General features: G+C 38.1%; 1 protein-coding gene across 1 annotated transcript in view; it reads right to left on the bottom strand.

The window, feature by feature from the left end:
- The window catches only part of LOC150107940 (uncharacterized), an 89,046-nt gene that overhangs the window by 13,841 nt on the left and 53,856 nt on the right, over positions 1 to 21,349 (bottom strand). Inside the window, exon 2 of the mRNA XM_090415469.1 lies at positions 1,505 to 1,769. Coding sequence (XP_090271595.1) covers positions 1,505 to 1,703 — 199 coding nt within the window. The 5' untranslated portion in view covers positions 1,704 to 1,769. The remainder of the gene's footprint in view (positions 1 to 1,504; positions 1,770 to 21,349) is intronic.

Raw genomic sequence — 21,349 nt, 5'->3', positions numbered from 1 at the left:
CCTAAACAATTCAACAGCTGAAGGAGAACATTCGCACAAAAATTAGGGCCCTCGCAGCCAGAAGCATTAACAGCTGTCACGGAACATGCCGCTAGAAAGAATTCATCTTTTTGAAGCCGAAAATGGAAGGCATTTAATGGATTAGTCATAACCAATAAAAAATTCTCCAGACTCTGTATTTCATTTTAAGAAAAGTAAACATAATGGATAAATAAAAAAAGTTATTTAATGTTCGTGACACAACTGAACTTTAACGCACATTCAGGATTCAGTTCAAGAGATGATTTATAAGGCGGCAACCTTAACTGCCTTGGGATAAATCCAAATCACCGAAATCAGTTCCTTCTCTTTGTCATCACCGCATGCCGAGCGTCAATCAGTATCACAATATTATGCGATGTTATAGCAGATGGGCATCGACCTCGGGCGACGGCATTTTCCTGTGAGAGTTTGGTGTCATGTGGAAACCGAAGGCCGGACAAGATTAGGTGACATTGTTAGTGGACAACAGGATATCGGACGCTTCGGATGGAGAAGCTTAAATTAATGAGCACGTACAAATCCCGGCAATTCTCTCTTGATCACGCATCTGTCGCTGATAACACAAAACTCGAGTTTATCAAGAAGAGGTCACACGAGATGAACAAATGGAAATTATCCAAACTTACTTAGCACTGAATATTGTGGAGTTATCAGACATTTGTTGCGCTGTTTATTTTTCAAACAAGATTATTTAAATAAAAAGATTTTGAATAAAGGATGCTTTATTTTTCAGAGATAGCAATGAACCAGAGTTATATCTGATCGGATGGAGGGTTCATATATTTAAACGATGCAACGAAATGCTATTATATTTATCACAGCAGAAATAACATCTCCTCCCCCAACCCAAAATTGTGTATTTACTTACTTCAACCAAATTAGATTATTCTAAGGAACAAATAAATGGATGGTAACTGGTTTCGTGTTTTTCTTTGGAATAAATTGTACTCCAATATATTTCTTGTATAAAATGTTAAAATACACGAAACGGTAACTTATAAATGAAATAAAATATGTCCGGATATGTTATTTCATTTATATTTTATCCGTTCATGAAATATACATGAGCCATCATTTTGAAATAAGGTTCACGTCTATTGCGTATGTAAAGTGTAGAACATTTTTCCCCATCACGTAACAAGTAATAACAGATGTGGTCACAGAAATGCAGCAAAAACAAAATAAAATTGTCATTTCATTCTCATAACAAACTTTCTTTGTTCCTTTTATTATTTTTTTTTTTTACGTGTAAGGAGGAAATTTTCTTCTGAAGGATTTTTGTGACACTTTTTTTGATGACCTTACACTTGGACGGTATACCCATTGGAACTTTTTGACGTTACCATGACAACCATCGAATGCTGCCAACAATTAAATGCGATGCCAGTTTAAGGGTCATTAATGGAACTTCACACTCGATCTGTCGTGCCGTGTTTTAACTGGTGAACAAGGAGGTACTCACTGGTGCATGCCAGGGGCTCGTCGCTCCCGTCTCCGCAGTCGTCCGTGCCGTCGCAGAACTTGCTCGAGCTGACACAGCGTTCGTTCTCGCAGAAGAACTCGGACAAGCGGCAGGCAGAGAGTAGCGGTCGTCTTGGAACGATGGCCATGATGAGTACTAGCATGAGGGGGTAGAACCCCGGGGAGGGGTTAGGCTCCATCGCGGGCACTACGTAGACATGTCAGCTGGCTCGGGACATCGTCGAGACAAATGGAACTGGAGGTCGCTAAAGAAGAAAGAAAGAAAAAAAAAAAGTCAGATTGGTGAAAGCAAGTCACGTAAAGAAGAAAGGCGTCGTTAATCTCGGCACCTTTCTACGCCGGGACCTTTCATTATCTATTGCTATGGCAACGGTGTTCCTTTGCAGTTGCCATGGATAAAAGGTCAGTTGCTATGGCAACCGCAATCACTATCGGTTTAATCGATCGCGAATATCAACAAAACGGAACGATATCGAGCATCAAAATTATATCTTAGATCGAAACGAAGAGCGGTTGCCATGACAACGATCAACATTCGTTGTCATAGCAACTGCTAAGAATAAAATATTTAATCGACGCGTTAACGATATTTCCAAGATATTAACTTTGCATCTCCTCGAATATCTCCGATTAGAAGCGAAAGTATCGCACACGGTCTCCGTTAATAGCTAATTAACGCAATGAATTTTAGTGCTCGTTAGCATAGAAACATTTAATCCACTCAGACATCCAGAGTATTAACTCGAATATGTAGAGCACGATCATCGCTCGCTCAACATCATTATCACTGATCATCACGTCTTCAGTAATCTGCGCGCAGTGGTTTGAACACGTCGAGTAGACCTGTCAAACACACAGTCTACCTGCAGGTCGTATTATTGCCCAGTGGGTTCGTATTGCATCTGCATAAAATTAAAGTTTGAGTTTGAAATGTTATATTTGAATGGATGACGTAATGCTTCAATGAAATCCACCATTAAATGCCATCCGTCCCCTTCGCCCATGAGAACGCGATAACAAGTTGGTGGATTTTGCAGTTTACTTGTTTACAGTAAGATATTATATTTTATAGTTGTTTTTTTTTTTAATATTTGTAGCAGAAAGTTTTGGATTCATCCAAAATTTGGTGCTCATAGTGAGGTTTAGGAGGTCAGTGCCGTTTAGTTTTTTTTTTTTTTTTTAACTAAAGAAAATACGAGAGGGAATAGGCAACAGCAAAGTAGTCGAGGGTTGGCTGGGAAATCCCTTGGTGAACGTTACTATCTTTAAAATATTATTCTATTTCTTTTGTGTATCCTTATATATATATATAAACAATCTTCTAACGCCTTTTATTCCCTAAAGGCAGTAGGCAGAGTTTTAGTCCTAACTAACTTTCTGAAAACAGGTGGAGCCACAATTTCCATCCATCGGCCTTCACTGATAATGAGCTCACGATATCAACGAATCGAGGCTTTTCAAGAGAGAGATAATGTACGGAAAAAAACTGGCGCCATCTTGTTGGTCTGATCTCTAGCATGCGTGTTAGTGTGTGAGTTCTGAAGTTGTTGTTTTTTTATTTTTTATTATTGAGATGTGGAATTAAAACGTTTACTGGAGAGAAACTCTACTGATGCCAAGGATCGACTAACTTGGTAAGTGGTGAAAAAAGGCTGAAGTTATTCTAGACCAGAGGTTTTTAACCAGAGGAAAATTTCAAATGGGTGCCCGCGAATATTAACATAATACAATATCTTTTTAACTGTAAGTAAATATCGTTAAGTAAACTGAAGTTATATTCCGAAAAGAAGTTATAGATAACTTGGAATTTGAAGAAGATTTAAAATTTTTTCAAAAACCATATATTTAAATTTTTCACGTTGTGTTTACTACATAATATTCGTATGGTGTGTGAATTTACTTTAAGCTTTGTTTCACTTAAACATAATTTAGTTTTTGTTATGATTATATGCTATCGGTGGGACGAGGATAGTAGTTTGAGAAAACGACTTCTCTAGCGGATCTCGTCTTTCTATGGGCACCCAACACGATTTCCACAGGAAGCACCGTGAATCTTGATTGTGTAATAATTGTATATGCTTTAATGATATTTGATTTCTGCCTTAAGCTTATTTATCTTCAAGTGCGAGAACTTATTCGTTGAAAAACAGTAACTAAATGAGAGAGTTAAGGCACAAATTAAAAAAAAAAAATGAAAGGATTTGATTACTCTCTCAGTAATCAAATGCTTTCAGTTAATTTCTCATTTGCACTTAAACTTGTTTACATTTCGAAAAATGTAGGTCTTTTCGCCAGATCGCGGGTCCTCGTTCATATTTGTAACTTAGATTAATTAGATTAAATATTAGATTAATAAAAGCATTATTAATATATTAATTTAAATTAATTAAAAATTATTAATGTTAATACTAATATTAATATTATTAATATATTAAAATATATTAATAAATTATCATAAATAAATATAAATAATAAATTAATAATATTCTTAATATATTCATAAATTACAGATATTCTAAGATTGAAAATAGAGTTTGAACAAATTATTGTAGAACGAAATTATGCCGATGAAAAGAACCCGTCATAAAACCAGAGATTACAAAACCAGTTGCAGTAGCAAACTCTATTTTTCATTCGGGAGATGTGGATGGGATTTGGATAACTGTATTTTGCTGCTTTCCTTTTCTGTAATCTGTTATGTACGGGGTGTCCCAAAATTCACGCACGCAAGAAGTAATTTTAATAGAAAACACAGGTTTTTAATTAAAAATTGTAATTTCTTATTGATTCATAAAGTATACAATATAGGGTTATGCGTGGAATAGCATATCGGGTAAATGGCCTCCACGGCTTTGCTGGCACGTACGCACTCTTTTGTCGAAATTTTCCATGACCGGTTTGCATAAATGTGGCTCAATTTCGTTGATATAGCGCTCAATTTCCTCCTTCAAGGCGTGGGTGGTCGTGGGCTTGTTGGCATAAACCTTAGACTTCAAAAAACCCCAAAGAAAAAAGTCCAACGGCGTTAAGTCACATGATCTGGGCGGCCAATTCTGATCACCAAAACGGGAAATTACACGACCAGGAAATGACTCATGCAGTAACCGAATTGTTTCTCGGGCTGTATGGCATGTGGCACCGTCTTGTTGAAACCACATGTCGTCCACATCCATATCTTGCAATTTAGGCACAAAAAACTGGATTATCATGTCGCGATAGCGAGCACCATTAACTGTTATTGCCTTACCAGCCGCATTTTCGAAGAAGAAGAATGGACCGATGATGCCTCCAGCCCGAAATCCGCACCAAACAGTGACATATTGTAGATGCATTTGTTTCTCAACAATCACTCGTGGATTTTCTGGACCCCAAATGCGACAATTTTGTCGATTAACGAAGCCATCACGATGAAAATGAGCCTCATCGCTGAAGATGATTTTGTTCGAAAAATAAGCATCCACTTGTTGTTGTTCCATAATCCATTCAACGAACTCTCTTCGCTGTGTGTGGTCAATTTTAATAACCCTGAACTGTCAGCTGTCACGCTGTCTTTTTTTCTCGTTGGCAACACTTTACCGCACAAATGGCGCTAAATTTAAATCTTGCGTGAATTTTGGGACACCCTGTACATGGATTTCATAATTTTTAATTTGGTTTTGTTGATATTTGAGCATGTAGAAATTGTTAGCGAGAAACAAAAAAAAAAAAAAAAAAAAATCTAGTCTCATATCGCTTAAGTTCTTTGGTGTTAAGTATTTAAATATTTTACTCAATTTGAAACCTTGTTAAGTGATATGAACATTTTATTCATGTGCGAACCAGAACCACAGGCAATACATCCAAAACATAAAACCAGGATCGATATTTCTTTATCTTAATATTCTTCGCTTTGGAATATAATGCCTGATTTGAATTGCAGCGACTACTGAACATGCCACTTACTAACTAGTTGCACCAGTTTTTCTTTTTTCTAAATAAAAAGAATTTGGGTTCGAGGATAATATAGCAGTTCATTTATTTTCATTAGAAACTGATTTTGCAGCGTTCATTGTTTGTTTCGGTTTTCGGATCGAGGGTACCGTACTGGCTTTGGTGATGATTACTGTTTACTTTCTAAGGTAGAAAACCCTTGGCAATAAGGTTGCTCTTTTCTATACTCGCCGCTTCCAGAGATCTGATTCAATAGCATCTGTACGAACGTCGGCTGATAAAAATCTCCCGGGAAAAAAAGACGGTGCTGGCGCGAGTGTAGTTCGGTGTCGAGATGTACATTGTCCTGTGGAGAGGACAGCTTTTCACGCCTCTGTTGGTCCCTGTTTCATTTTGTTGCCCTTTATCAAATGGCACGTGAACGGTGTTTGCTCTCCCCTTGTAGGTGACTAAATGGGGTTCCCAGTTGTCGCTTGGGATTTAATGTTTCCGAGTGTGCCGCCTTGGAGTTTGCTTGTTGAGAGATCTCTGGCGCCACAGCTTCTTTCTATTCTTGCGACGAGAGAAATGAAAAATTCTCAGCCTTTCTACTATTTTTCTACTTTCCAATTCGACTTTTTATTTTATTTTATTTTTTACTTTCAAAGATTTTCACGTATCCTCGACTTTCTAAGGAAGCGAACTTTGCAAGGTCGTTTCTGCTTGGGTTTGCTAATTCGCTTTGTGTTTGTACAATAAATCAATCGTCGGCTTTCTTCTATCTCTGTCTCACTCGCTCTGTTTTTAAGGAAAATTTAAATTTTTTAAAAATTTTTATTCTGAGATGATGGATATAATATAGAGAAACAGCGCTTTCTAAATCAGCGGGCAGAAATTCACGTTTTGGTAAATGTCTCGTTCTGTATTAACATATCTTTCCTTCCCACTTTCCTGATTAGCTGACATATGTAGGGGGAGGGATACTGTTAGAATATACACTATTTATCAAAAATTGTCCGCACACACCCTGTTATTTGAAGTTATGGAACATTCCATGTTTGTTAATAACATCACGACAACGAACAAGGCGGTTCGTCTGGTGTGGTACAAAGAGCGTGTGAACTGGACAATTGACCAATAGAAAATGGTACTCTGGAGCGATGAATCAAGGTTCACCTGTTTCCAGTCTGATGGCAGGGTGTGGGTGTGGAGGCAGCCCGGTGAACACGTGTTACCACAGTGTGTTTTACCTGCAGTAAAGTTTGGTGGTGGAGTAGTAATGGTGTGGGGGTGCATTCAGCTGGTTTGTAGTGGGACCACTGGTCGTTGTCCCTGGTTCCATGAAGACAGCACAGTACCTTAATATTCTGGATAATTAGGTACCGCCTACACTGTGGAGGTTTTATGGAACGGGCCCGTGTTACTATCGAGACGATAACAATACCCCATAGCATAAAACTGCAGCTGTTATGGAATGGTATGAAGAGATGAGTGTTAAACGACTGCTCTGGCCTGCGCAGAGTCCTGACCTCAACCCCATCGAACACCTGTGGGACGAATTGGAGCTACGATTGACTTCCAACGCAGCACTTCCTCGATCTGTCGCTGAAGTCAGTGCTTCTTTGATGTAGGAATAGTGACAAATTCCACCTGATGTCTACTGCACGTTGGTGGAAAGTCTCCCTCAAAGGGTGCAGGAGGTGATCAAAGCCAAAGCTGGACGTACCCAATGTTAGGGTTGGCCTGATGGTTTCAGTTGTAAATTGCTAAAGTGTCTGGACAATTATTGATAGGTAGTGTATCTAGACGGCGTTATAAGCATACTTAATGACGGGGGCGTTCAACTATGGGCGTGTTAGTGGAGTGCGTTGTCAATTATCAATATTGACGTCAGCGTCGCAGACCAAGAGATAAAATGGCGGAATAAATTTATAGGAATTTACTCTGGCGTTTTATAAGAATTAATTGCACTAATACAATTTCATTCTGAGGGTGCCATTTGGGATCCCTAAATATCAATTTTCAGTGGGTTTTTGTACTGTTTGCAAATTCTTAAAATTTCGCCAAGATAGCACGAAGCAGATCGGAATCGTATTCAGATAAATATGAACAACCCACCTTATGCAATTCATGGATTTTTTTATGAGTACTTGCAGCATGAATTTAAAATGCTGATCATAATCTGGCATCCAAAATATCGCTTGAATATAAATTCCAATCTTGGCGAATGCCGGATTAGCTTCCCTTGCGAAGGAGTCTGAAAAAGTACACACGCAGTCATTTGTTTCACGGTTTTGTGCACGGAGAGCTGCAAATACTTTTTTCTTTAGCTGACACGCGGGTTTTATCTGCACAGCTCGGGGCAACTGGGGTTGGCTGGTGGGAGGGGAAAGGAATGGCGAACGAGCCCATATTAATGTTCCTTTAGAAAAGGATGCTTGTGTGCGTGCGTTTCAATCCACATATTCATGGTCGAGCAAGATCAAGAGGGTAGGCGTAAGCCTCTGCCCTGTCATTACGGCTTTTTCGCTCGCGGCCATTAGGCGAATCCGTGCACACCGTCAGGTTCCTTCATTCTGTCTTAGCTGCTCCAACTGTGAGCGGATGACAAAGAAAGCTTCCTCCTGATCAATTACAGCCTTCTAACTAGCTGCAAGCAAATCGGAGGTAATGTCGAACTTCTTAGTGTCTGAGGTCAGTTGCCACGGTAACCAGAGGCCCGAGAACAAACGAAGCGTACACAACGCGATGGGGGAGGGGACAATACACGCGAAACAGGGGGGGGTTGTGAAATCTGTCGAAAACTTCGGCGACTGCAGCGAGATAGTTCTTTTGCGCGAGCTTTTCATTCGCGTTAATGTTTCGTGATATCACTTAGAGAGGTTCGTCGGAGCTTTCTCCTCTGAAACAGACGCTGGCGGCGCGTGCTCTTGAAAGGTTGACTCCGTGCAGTCGTCGCTGAAGAGATCATTAAAAACGATAATTTCCATTCGAAGTTCTGCATGCACCGTTTTTCCCGTTCGCTGCAGTTCACCAAGCATCACCTTCCCGCCGATGAATATTCTTAGCGGACTGACGAGCAGTCCTCGTTAACCGCCGCGCCCTCATCCCCTGCCCACCCCTCCCGTCTCCAACCATTCCACTGGAATACCCTCATTACTTCACTTTTAATAAGGTCAGAGAACAGATCTTTCTCTTCAGCAGCGCGCAGTCTGTTATTTGTTATGCATTGCCCTGCGTTAGCAATAAAAGACAACGCACACATAAATCGACGGCGGATGAATGTTTGCCGCAGTCAACAAGCATCTGCGAGCAAGAAATGTGTTGTAGAAAAAAAAAAGGTACTTGTAGCAGATATACGAGTGGGCGTAACGGTATGTGGGGTACATTCTCTTTCCGAAGAGGTTGCGTATCTTGATTGTCAAAAAGATCAGCACATGAAAATCTTTCTTCCCCTTTTCTAAAGATAATGTCGAATCAACTAAAAGGCTGGTATATTAGCGTGTCTGTCATTGCATGTGTTTTCAGACTTGTTTGCTTGCGAGGAGGAGGGAAATATCCAAGTTTCATAGAGTGAAAACAAAATGTACTCTACTTCCTTATGAGACCACCACAAAAGGCTGTGTGTGTGTGTGTGGAACACACATACACAAGTGGAACAGAACAAGAAATAGGAGACAGAAAAGAAAAATAAATAGTGAAAGAAGATAAACAAGTAATGAATAGCAGGAAGGAATGACAATGTCTAATAATCAAGTTAACTTTGATTCGTGTTTGACGATATGTTTTCTCATCCTTTTCCGTTTAGAAGTAAATTTTCCAGACAAAGTTCGCATGCCTTGAGGATAAGGGGGGAGGAAGGTTTTAGTGGACTTTGGAGAATACGTGGATGCCGTTTTATTGAGATTTTATGATCGAACGATGATGTATAATGGATTAAAAAAGATTGAAAAATACTGGATGCAAAGAAGAGTGGCTGGAAAACAACCAAAATGGGGAGCAAACCAGCATTGGAGATCTTCTCTTGAACTTAGCGGACATTTTCACTGTTGAATGCAGAATACTGTGGATGCGCAGTATTCTCTGGTGTGTGTGTGTATTGATGCTTGCGCATTCACAGTAGTAAAATCAGATACTCCATTTGGATAAGTAGAAAGAACGTAGCACTAACACAATGGCACGTGTTGATAGGAAGATATACAAACAGAGAAAGTCAGATACACACACAGAATAGTAGCGAAGTTGACGTGATCGTGCGCATCAGCTTGTCAGATGGGGAAGTGTGTGATATTTGTCTTACTGCACTATTGAGAGAGGTTAACGGCGATCTATAAGCCACACTTCCGACAAGTGGTGTGGGTGGACGGATGGAGCGCATTTGCACATTATCATGAATGACAGTTTTCTGCCTTAATTGACGCCGGACTAAGTGCTGTGCGTAATCGCACATCACGGGATAATAAGGTCGAGCACTACACAAATGTTGCTGTCATTTCGGTGTCTATTGGGGACTTGCATTCGTCTTTTGAGCACCGCTGACCTCTCGCCGTATATGACGCCATGTGGGAATTAGCGACAGATTTGCTGTCTGCTAGAGAGAGAGGTGCACACAACAGCTCTACAGCCGTATAATTAGGACTTTGATGAAATTGAGGCTTCTACTTGGCATTAAAAGTTTTAGCTCCTCAGCATTCCAAGACGAAGCATAATTGAAGCCTCGTTTACGATCCCCAATAGATTAATAAAACACCGAGTCTGTAAAAAATATAAAAAAAAGTATCCATTGGTACATCTTTATGTCACGCAGAAAAGTATTTCATTTTTACTTTCATTTTTTCGTGTGTGTTATAAGACACACGAAACGACGTTTCGTGTGTCTTATAACACTCTTCAGCATGCATAAAATCAAACCACTATAGAAATACTTGTAATTTAAGATATGTAAACGCGGTTAAACTGTCATAATGTATGTTTCCAATTGCTGTTGATATATTCTCAAAATGGTAAATACCACTCTGTAGCAACATTGTAAGATCGGCTGAGTTTGTATTAAAACATTTTACGCGATTTAAAATAAACTTCAAGTGTATTTTGCAGCAGTTTAGTTTAACGACAGAGCTTCAGTTTTAATATTGTTCATCTTTATGACTTTATATTTCTTCCAGGTAGTTATTTACGACATTCTCAGACTATTTTAAGAGTTTCCACTTCTGCAGTTTGAACGGTAGAATCCAAACAAAATAAATAAAAGGCAATCTTTTAAACAGACAGACTGGCTTTGTTACTATAGCAACACACACACACACATGTACAATTTTATGTCGTAAATAGTATAAAGGAATTATAGTTTCGCGAAGAAACCTAAGATATTCCAGACAATTTTAATAACTTGATATCTGTATTTCTGTTCTCCTATTTTATTGAGATTTTAAGACCGGATATTGATAGAAGTATATTGAATTTACAAGTATATTTATTTTTACTATATCTTAGCTCCCATATTATAATTCGTGATAAGGCAGTTTATTGCAGTCGTATTGGTATCAGCGTAGAATTTGTGTTTTAAAAACATGTTTGTTTGTTTTTTCTAAAGGAAAAACAAGACATACCAACTTTGTATAGTTTAAAATCGTTTTACGAGTAAAATGGTCGTAACGAAATCGAAATTTTGATAGTTACATAAACTTCTTAACACCAAATTTTAATAAAATGGATATCCAGAGCAGTATCCTGATACGTACGATGGACACAGCGATCTACGTGCGTTTATGCATTTTTCAAAACGCACCTAAAATGAATACGATGTTCAAAAAGTATTTAATCAGCTGTGAGATTTTTGAGTAGAAAACATTTCTGGCTTCACGAACACAGCTTTACTAGAGAAACTCGGTATTACCACTACTACCGTAAACTGCTTCGGTACACATACCATTCTGATAGTTGTGGGTTTTCTTGACGCACTTTATCATAATATCATTCTAATATTATGATAAAAAATAAAGGTCGATATGCTCTGAGCGAGGTATTGACAATGATAAAAGTAATAACTCTAAGTTGCTAATCACAATGTCGTAATGCAATACTATAGCTTCAATTTACAAAACGAAAGATTTATTATTATTATTAGCTCTACACAAGCTTCGTGGAAGAAAGCAGAAATGCCACCCAAACAAACAAACAGATATATCAAAAAGAATCCACTCAGTAATTGTAGTTCGTTGTAGTTGGTGGATTGTGAGTGGTGGAGACACAGAGTTGAAGAGTAAGTGCCCTCCCTTGATGAATCTTTGGACTCCGTGGAGGTGTCACGTAATAATAATAATAATAATAATAACTTGTATACTGGATTTTTGTAGAGAAGTAAATTATCTGTATTAAATACAGAATCAATAAAAAATGTTGAAAGAAAAATACAAAAGGCAAAATGTAGAAAAAGTCCCGTCAGTGACGTGAGGAGCTTAAGGATCTTCCTTAGCCATAGCCAAGTTAGCCGGTCTTGGGCGTGGACAGTAGGGTTTTTTCCCCAGTTTATCCTGGGGTTTTTCATCCCGCAAAGCAGGATCGCAAAGGCAAACCGTCCTTGAGAACTCAGCACTACGGACATAGGATCACCGAGGCGTAGGGCTGACCACCTATCCCTGTGAACGGTTCGAGGTCCGATGATTAATAAACTCTCGACAAATAAAAGAGGGTAAAAGGAAGATGAGATGAGAATATAAAAGCATTCCACTATTATTATTACTATTGAACTGTGTGTTGTATTATTGCATTGTATGGTGAATTATATTCACATTCATTCCAGTCCATATGTTAATACGATGGATTAATATTTAGTTAGTTTAAAAGTTGATAATTATATTAAGTAAGTACTCTGCATTTTGTACTCAATCCTTGTACTGTACAGAAAATATGTCTCATGCATATATACGTAAATACCTTGTCATTGTAAAAAATATTATTATTATTATTTATTATAAGAAACCTCCAAAGATTCAAGGACTTATCGAAGGAGGCCACTTATCATTCACGCCACGTCATACTTTCTCCTGAATTCATTCAAACCGCCTACATTCACAACCTATCTTGCCCTCACCCCTTTCTTGACTGCATTCATTAAAGTCCTGTCGTCCTCTCCTCATCCTCCATAAAATAAAAAATTCCATCTGCTGGTATCCTGTATGACCCTTTCAAAAGTTTGTAGGTCTGTCATATTACCCCTCCTCTCTTTCTCTTGTGTGCTAGCGTGTGCAGTCCACAAATTCTCATTCTCTCCACATAACTTACATTCCATAGTCCTGATATCATCTTTAACACTCTCCTTTGCATCCTCTCCACTGTATCTCCATCACCTCGAAAACCAGGACCCCATTCTTGCGCACAATAGTCTTGATGAGGTCGTATCAGAGCATTGTAAAGAGGCAAAATGGGTTCCTTATCTTCACATGTTAGTGTTCATTTCAGCATTGCAATTATCTGAGTTGTATTCGCAGTCTTTGCTATATGGCCCATTAACATAAACTTCCCATCTACTAAAATTCCAAGATCCCTAATCTGGTCACTTTCTTCTAACGTAATCCTGCCATATCCATACCCCCATTGGATATATCATATCAACCAAAGTTATCCTGGTTGATGGGAACCAAAGGAAGACTCTTCGTATGCTGTACTTTTAAATTGAAACTGTAGCGTTCCGGCAGTCACTTTGTAATCAGCCTTGTTCTTCGCTGTGGTTGATTTATAAATTATAAGAATGGTAATCGTTAATTCTGAGAATAATATGAATGGCATTGGGGTATGGGTATACCATGTAAACTATGCAAAACTGGTACTCATGACTTCGCTTACGTCTCACCCATCAAACAAAATCCCTAAAGTCTTTTTCACACACACACACATACACACACACACACACACACATATATATATATATATATATATATATATATATATATATATATATATATATATATATATATATATATATATATATATTATATATACATTATATACATTATATATATATATATATATATATATATATATATATATATATACGGTTTATTTATATATTCTGATAGTTTGTAAAATTTATTTATTCCAAAGAATATTCTGTATTGCCGGCCTGATTGGCCGAGTGGTCAGCGTATCCGCTCTCCAGCCAAAAGGCTACGGATTCAAATCCCGCCGTAGGCCTTGATGTTTGTGATTGTCTGTGAAAACACTAGTGGTGGTGGTGGGCGGTAGATGGCGTTGATGTAGATGATGATGATGGTGATGGTAGTTGTGGTTCGTTATAGTTGGTGGATTGAGTGGTGGAGACGGAGAGTTGTAGAGTAGGTGCCCTCCCTCGATGAGTCTTTGGACTCCTTGGAGGTGTCACGTAATAATAATAATTACTGGTTACGCTGTTAATATAGCTTCTAGAATAGACGACGCATGAAACAGCTGTGTCCATTGCAAGCTACTGTTACAACTTAAAATAGAGTATCGCAGTCAACACAGCTATTATTCTCAAGAATCTCTTCTCCACCCCCACCCCCCATAATCGATTGTTTACTGTTCGAGTACTGTGATTTCCCTTCCCCCCCCCCCCAAGCAACACATTTTTTAAATAAATTATGATACACCGTAACACAACACGGCAGAGGGCGATGCGATCGAATTAATGACCTCAACGTAGGACGCTATTAATTAGCTGCAATTAAGTAAAGTAATTTCGGCGAACGCGTGTTCGTTCGGGTGAACCCGACGCCAGTTTTATTCACTGGGTTATGCGAGTGTAGGGTAATCATTGCCTCATTCCACAAGATAAATTTGTTCAACTTTTCGACACTATTGCATTACAGACAAATTCTTCTGAACTTTAGGAAGAAAAATTGCTTCGATCTTAGCACTAAACGGGGGGGGAGAAAAAAAAAGATGCTGAAATGACGTCATATTCGGAAGAGTCGCTCTCTCGTGGCATACATCGGAAAGTCTTCTGAACATTATTTTTTAATGTATTTTTTAGGAAGCAGTGGTGTCTACGAAACGGTGCATTCAGCGACACACTTCACGAACCTGGGTGTGCATATGCGTTGTTTGATTGAGGGAAGTTGGTTTAAACTAGTTACTTCTGAATCTTCTCATAAATGAATTATGGTGTTAAGATCAGAAAATGAATTATGAAGTTAAGTTAAGAAACTGCCGCTTTAACGGCGTTTTCTGATCTTAACATCCCCCACTGGGAATGTTAAGATCAGAATTTCAATCCATTTCAATCCATTTTTAGTACGTTAAAAATGATTAGCTGTCATTTTTTTATTTATGCGGACATTCTCAGTGTTATGTTGAATAAAGGCAAACAGGATCGGTCGAAATTTTAGCTTTTGCGTAATCGAAAGAAGTACGCCAGTTTGCTGTGAAGCCACGGGTTCAACTTTGCTGTGGGAAACATAAGAGCGTTTAGCCGGTTTTATTGGAAGTTTTCCTCTCTCCGAAAACACGGAAGAGAAGACAAACTGGCCAGAGGACTACACCCTAAACAACAATTAGTTTACTCTACAAAAAAAAAAAAAAAAACGTTGCCTCTCATAATAAGTCCCCCTTCACTCTTCCATCCCGTAGGACGGGTAGAGTCCCTGATTAGAGGTCATGGCATTTTAATACAGCTGTATGCCATTCCTCTGCTGCGTCCCCTTAGGTTGAGTCTTTCACACCCGTACGAGTGTATACGGGATCAGTTGGCCTCTTCTGAGAGAGATATGAAAAGCCTGAGTTTCCGGGAGAAACTCTCCTTCGTCGCATGAGACCAGCTAACTCACCTTTCAGTGAAAATCGTACGGCTTCATCGAAACAGAGCGAGCGATAGGGACGCCTCATAATAAGCACTGAATTTATGTAAATTGCAAAATCCAATGAACACACGAATTTGTACACCCCTGCATAAAAAGCATGACTGTTTTAATCCACAATATGTCCAAAATTCTGTGCATCGAAAAAAAATTCCTTGCATTAAAAAAAAAAAAAGCCATTCATGGTAGTTGAAAAATAGCATTTTTACCTACTGAAACATATTACGAAACGAGTGGCATATTATTTTTTAAGTGTAATGGGAAACGTATGGTGTCATCCGATGTTCATGATGATAAGTCGGCCTTACTAGTGAAAATAATTGACAAGGTAATCCATTTAAAATCTAAAAGGAGCTGTTTAATTTTTTTTTAATTACAAAGCACGAAATATATGTTAAAGATGCCAAGCTATTTTAAACCTGGTTTTACTCCATTTTCCAAGTAAGCAAACAGAAAAATAAGTCAAGTTTGCGCCTGCACGTATTGCAAGTCTAGCTGACCCGCAAAGTAGTGCAAGTCAAGGCAACTCGTGGTAAAGAAAGAATAAGCTCTGATCACTATTCTACCAAATCTGATCACTATTTTACCCAAACAAGGTACCTTGTTTCGGTAAAACAGGGTTTTACTTTTAGTAAAACAAGGTGTTTGCTTACTTGGGAAGTGGAGTAAAACCAGGTTTAAAATAACTTGGCATCTTTAACATATATTATACCCAAGGTAAAAAACTTTCTACATCTATCTCTCATCCCGAGATTTTTATTTAATAAGGTCAAAGCACCTTATGGTAACTTGTTTTGGTAAAATACTTATAAGCTCTGTATTACTTAACCTTGGTATTTCGTAGCCTGGCTCCCACTGATGAGAACTCAATAAAGGTGGAAACCGGTCTGGGTAGTGGCCCCTTGCTTTTAATACATAGCATCATACATCTCCTCAAGGAGATGGGTTTTGCATTAAGGGTAAATATTAAGAATAGTGATCAGAGCTCATTCTACCTTTACCACGAGTTGCTTTGACTTGCACTACTTTGCTGGTCAGCTAGACTTGAAATACGTGCAGGCGCAAACTTGACTTATTTTTCTGTTTGCTTACTTGGGAAATGGAGTAAAACCAGGTTTAAAATAGCTTGGCATCTTTAACATATATTATACCCAAGGTAGAAAACTTTCTACATATATATGTAGAAAGTTTTCTACCTTACATATAATGCAAGCGCATTATGCAATTGATGCAAGCGCATCAATTGCGCCTGCAATTGATGCGCTTGCATCAATTGCAGGCGCAAACTTGACTTTTAGTCTGTTTGCTTACTTGGGAAATGGAGTAAAACCAGGTTTAAAATTACTTGGTATCTTTAACATATATATATATATATGTAAGGTAGAAAACTTTCTACATATATATGTAGAAAGTTTTCTACCTTGGGTATAATATATGTTAAAGATGCCAAGCTTTAACATATATTATACCCAAGGTAGAAAACTTTCTACATATATATGTAGAAAGTTTTCTACCTTACATATATATATATATATGTTAAAGATACCAAGTAATTTTAAACCTGGTTTTACTCCATTTCCCAAGTAAGCAAACAGACTAAAAGTCAAGTTTGCGCCTGCAATTGATGCAAGTCTAACTGATCCCACAGGTAGTGCAGGACCAGGGCAACTCGTGGCAAAGGTGGAACAAGCTCCGATCACTAATCTTAATATTTACCCTTAATGTCAAAACACATCTCCAAGAAGGGGATGTATGATGTTTTGTATTAAAGGCAAGGGGCCACTACCCAGACCGGTTTCGACCTTTATTGAGTTCTCGTCAGTGGGAGCTAGGCTAGAATTAGAAATACCAAGATTTAGTAGTACAGAGCTTGTAAGTATTTCGTCTGGGTAGTGGCTCCTTGCCTTTAATACAAACATCATACATCCCCTTCTTGGAGATGTGTTTTGACATTAAGGGTAAATATTAAGATTAGTGATCGGAGCTTGTTCCACCTTTGCCACGAGTTGCCCTGGTCCTGCACTACCTGTGGGATCAGTTAGACTTGCATCAATTGCAGGCGCAAACTTGACTTTTAGTCTGTTTGTTTACTTGGGAAATGGAGTAAAACCAGGTTTAAAATTACTTGGTATCTTTAACATTTATTATACCCAAGGTAAAATTCTTTCTACATATATATATATATATATATATATATATATATAGGCAAATAACTGTCTCCTTGCTGTGGTCCATAACCTTAACACTATACATTTTATCTGAAATATTGTGCATTGTACGGTCGATTTTGTTGAATTAAAAGTTGCGGAGTTAAAACCCGAGTGTCTGGGAGAAAAATCCAACTTGTCTGTGCCAAAGATCCAATAACTTGAAAAGAATCGAACTAATAACAGCAGTCTTTCTTCTGGCCGTCTAGCAATGTGGAAGCAAGTCTATCTCAGTAAATTCTATTAAATGTAAATTATATTAATTTTAATATCTTAAATGAAAATATTTTAATTTAAATAATTAAAACCAGTTCAGTTAATTACCTTAATTTAATTGAAGCAATTGCTATTAAATTCTGTTTCTTCATCTAAGTAACCTATTTCTTTCCCTTTTCCCCTTCATTAAAAAAAAGAGCGAAATTTTTTTTGAACTGAAGGAAAATAGAAACAAAGCCTGTTTATATTTGTGAACCTCACGCGGTAAAAGAATGGCAGTAACAGGAAATACATTTCATTTGCAAAATATAGAAAAACTGCGTCAGAGCAAAATTTCAAGATTACATAAGTAATAAAAGAAGAAGGAAAAACACAAACAGACAGAAGCTTAAATAAGATTAATGATATTGTTAATGAGTAGTTAAGTAAATGAAACAGAGACTTCTATTTCTTTTGCTTGCGGCTGGTAGAAGTTTGGTTTAATTTCAAAGAGAGACACTTAAGATTATACGTAATTTTATTATCACAAACTCTTTGGCATTCATAGGTGTCATTAATAGTTAATGGTTTTAGGAACCATTAAAATATTATCGGAAGTCATGCCTTGGCGTTTCTTATTTTTGATCTCGGTCCCTTTCAAATGACAACGTTTCGGAGTGACACATCAATGTGCGCCATCAAGACCATGTTTCGTAAGAATCAGATTACGTAGTTATATACTACATACAAACATGAAACTCGAGCTATAGAAAATCTATACGTAGATTGACCAGTTATTTATAAATACCTTCCATACAGAGTGTTAGATTGCTTTCAGAACAGCTCGGGTAGTCAGCTCCACAACATTCCGGTAAGACTTCCTATTCCAGATGTGCAAGATGGATTTTTGCGGTTCCATCATCTTTGCTGGTGGAGGTGGGTTTGCCTGTCATTGACGTCCACGAGATCGTGAATTTGCTGAATACGATTGTGATGTAGTGAGTGGGGGTGGTGGTAAAATCACTATTATGTTCCCTTAACTATTCTTGGGCGATATCTGCCTTCTCATATGTACATTATTTTGTTGGAAGTGTCCGTTACGTGCATTGATTGGTAATGATGTTCAGGAAGACTGCACCATTTAGTCATTGCCATGTAAACATGCCTCAAACCATCATTCCACTACAACTGCTTTACGTTCTTGGGATAACCGAGCATGATGTATTCATGACTTACTGCTCTTTTCGCCATGCACCTGTTCCCTCCCTCTGTATGAAACTACAGGAACAGAGATTTAGACTGTTGTGTGGCCATTCTATAGTCCTATGGTATCTAATGCTGATGTTCCTCTCCCACCTTCCTTATACTGCTTTTTGTTTTGTTAGAACAGGCATGCACGTCGTATGGCCGATTTTACTGAGCTACGAGATCAGTCGCATAGATTCGTGTATGTCCAAGTTTCTTTCTGCAGTAAAAAACAAAAACTCTCCTTACTTGTACCAAAGATCGACTAGGTCTGGAATCGGCCGCAAATGGCGAAGTTTCTCTAGTCGGTGACTAGAGTCGAACATCTAGGGCTCTCTTCTACAGACCTGTCGTTATGCTTTACTAACTTGTAATAGTAATTCTTATATATTATTAGGCTCACATATGTTTAAATGGGATTTGATACTCGCAAATTAGAAATATCGCTCATAAATAGTACCGCAAGTTCCCCTTATTAGTTCATTGTTTCTCTTTTAATAAAAATTATACTTGGATCATTCGATTTTCAGTTTGTAACATAATTTAAGGTCTTGAACGGTAACTATTTTTTTTTCTCATTTCTTGCTATGTTTTGTTTTATTTCAATAATAAACAAAACAATATTCAATAAATTTCAATAAACAATAATATATTCAAAATACACATAACCTACGGTACTATCCATCCTATTTATCGTTTTCATTTCAAAGAGGGAAACATCTTTTTTTACTACAGTCATAACGTAGAGAGCAAATACTAAAATCTGAATCGTAAAATAGAAATATTCTTTTTAAGCATTTCTAAAAATTGCTTCGCTTTCTAGAAATTGGGCAGCATTATATGTCTTTATATCTGTCAGATTTTAAGTTGTTCACCGCTTAAACAATGAATAAATAACAAACACGGATTAAACAAAAATACACAAATTATGAAAATTTAGTTTGGTATAAGTACATATTTTTGCCTACGAAGGCTCAAATTTTAATAATTTATTATTAAAACTTATAAAGGATAAGAAACACGCGAGCTTAGCGAAAAAGTACTAGTTTATGTTCAGTAATAAAACCACTTGAAATTTAATAAACTGAATTGAATGAGAAGATATTTTTTCAATTGAAAGCAGAAAAGGTTTATGACTAGAAACCACTGCATTTATTACTGACTGCCCAAGCAACGAGCGACTATGGCTTTAACGTTAACTGCGTGTTTTCTGGCCTCGGACTATTCTGCGGAGCCGAAAAACCCAAGATTCCCGGAGGGAAAACCTGAGATCGGCTAACTTAACATCAGTTGAACAACCCTTATAATTCTCTCGGTTAACTTGCTTACAGCATTCGAACACCTAGGTGTGCCCAGTCTAAGAGCATCGTCAATACTGACCGAACTATGGAGGCCCTAAAGTCACCATAGAGAACTTGCAAATGACGGGGAAGGGGTGTTAGAACACGTACAAACCCACGTGTTCTAGCAGATCTTTTGAAGAAGAATATTTTTTAATTTTTCAGTCTCCATCGGATACCACTCAAATTAACTGACTGACTTGAAGACACGGAGAATTACTTTCAAAACCATAACGTCTCCCCCCTTTGTCTCCTTCTCTCTCTCCTTTCACCTGCCACTCTTAGCTGAGGATAAACATATTACGTTTGTGTTAAGTTTCTGCAAAACCAGTCAGGCAAAATATAAACTAAAATTGTTTATTTTTAGTTTATTGTGTTAGGTGCAGCGAGAGAACATTAAAAGTTCCAACTGGAAATGGAACTCCAGAAAAGAGTTAAAAAGAGAACCGAAATTTCTTTTTCTCTCTGCAGGCACTTTTCGTCTGCCGAATACCAAATGATCTTTTCCACCCTATTTCCGCTGATGCTGCAGCCACGAAAGCGATCGGGTCCTCTGCCATCCGTGAAACACTGCGTCTAGTCAATCGAACGTGTTTGTCTTTTAAGAAGTGAGAAGTAATTTAATTCAGGAGGGTTTGCAGTATTATTTGGCGCGAGCGCGGCCATTGTTTCAGCTGCTTCGTTCGCAACAGAAGAATTTTACTCGAAACGAAACTTTTAAAAAATATGATCTTGAGGGGTCCCTCGTAACGAAGGGCTTAAATGCCGCATTGCAGTCCGCAACAGTTGCGGCCTTCCCGAACGATAACAGACGACAATCAACACTTACTCCGAATTCATTCTCATTACGGATAAATACTTCAGATTAAATGTAATCCCCCCTATCAGAAAATTTCCCCTTTTAACGTCCCTATGAATGCACCCATCTAATCCGAGGGAGTGTTTTCCCTTCCCCCTCCCCCCCTCCACCTTTTGGCCCTCCGTAATGTCGGATTGTATCGCACGATGGTGTGTTTGCCAACGTTGAACACAGGAAAGTGTGAGTTACCAGCAGAAGTCATTAGCCACATAATTAATTCAGCATAGCGAGTAATTA

The sequence above is a fragment of the Typopeltis vanoorti genome, chromosome 3 (genome assembly GCF_054136105.1).
Source record: "Typopeltis vanoorti isolate ZY-2024b chromosome 3, IOZ_Tvanoo_1.0, whole genome shotgun sequence".
NCBI classification, from domain to species: domain Eukaryota; kingdom Metazoa; phylum Arthropoda; class Arachnida; order Uropygi; family Thelyphonidae; genus Typopeltis; species Typopeltis vanoorti.
Note: the sequence above shows the minus strand (reverse complement) of the source record. Positions and strands in the feature narration are given on the sequence as shown.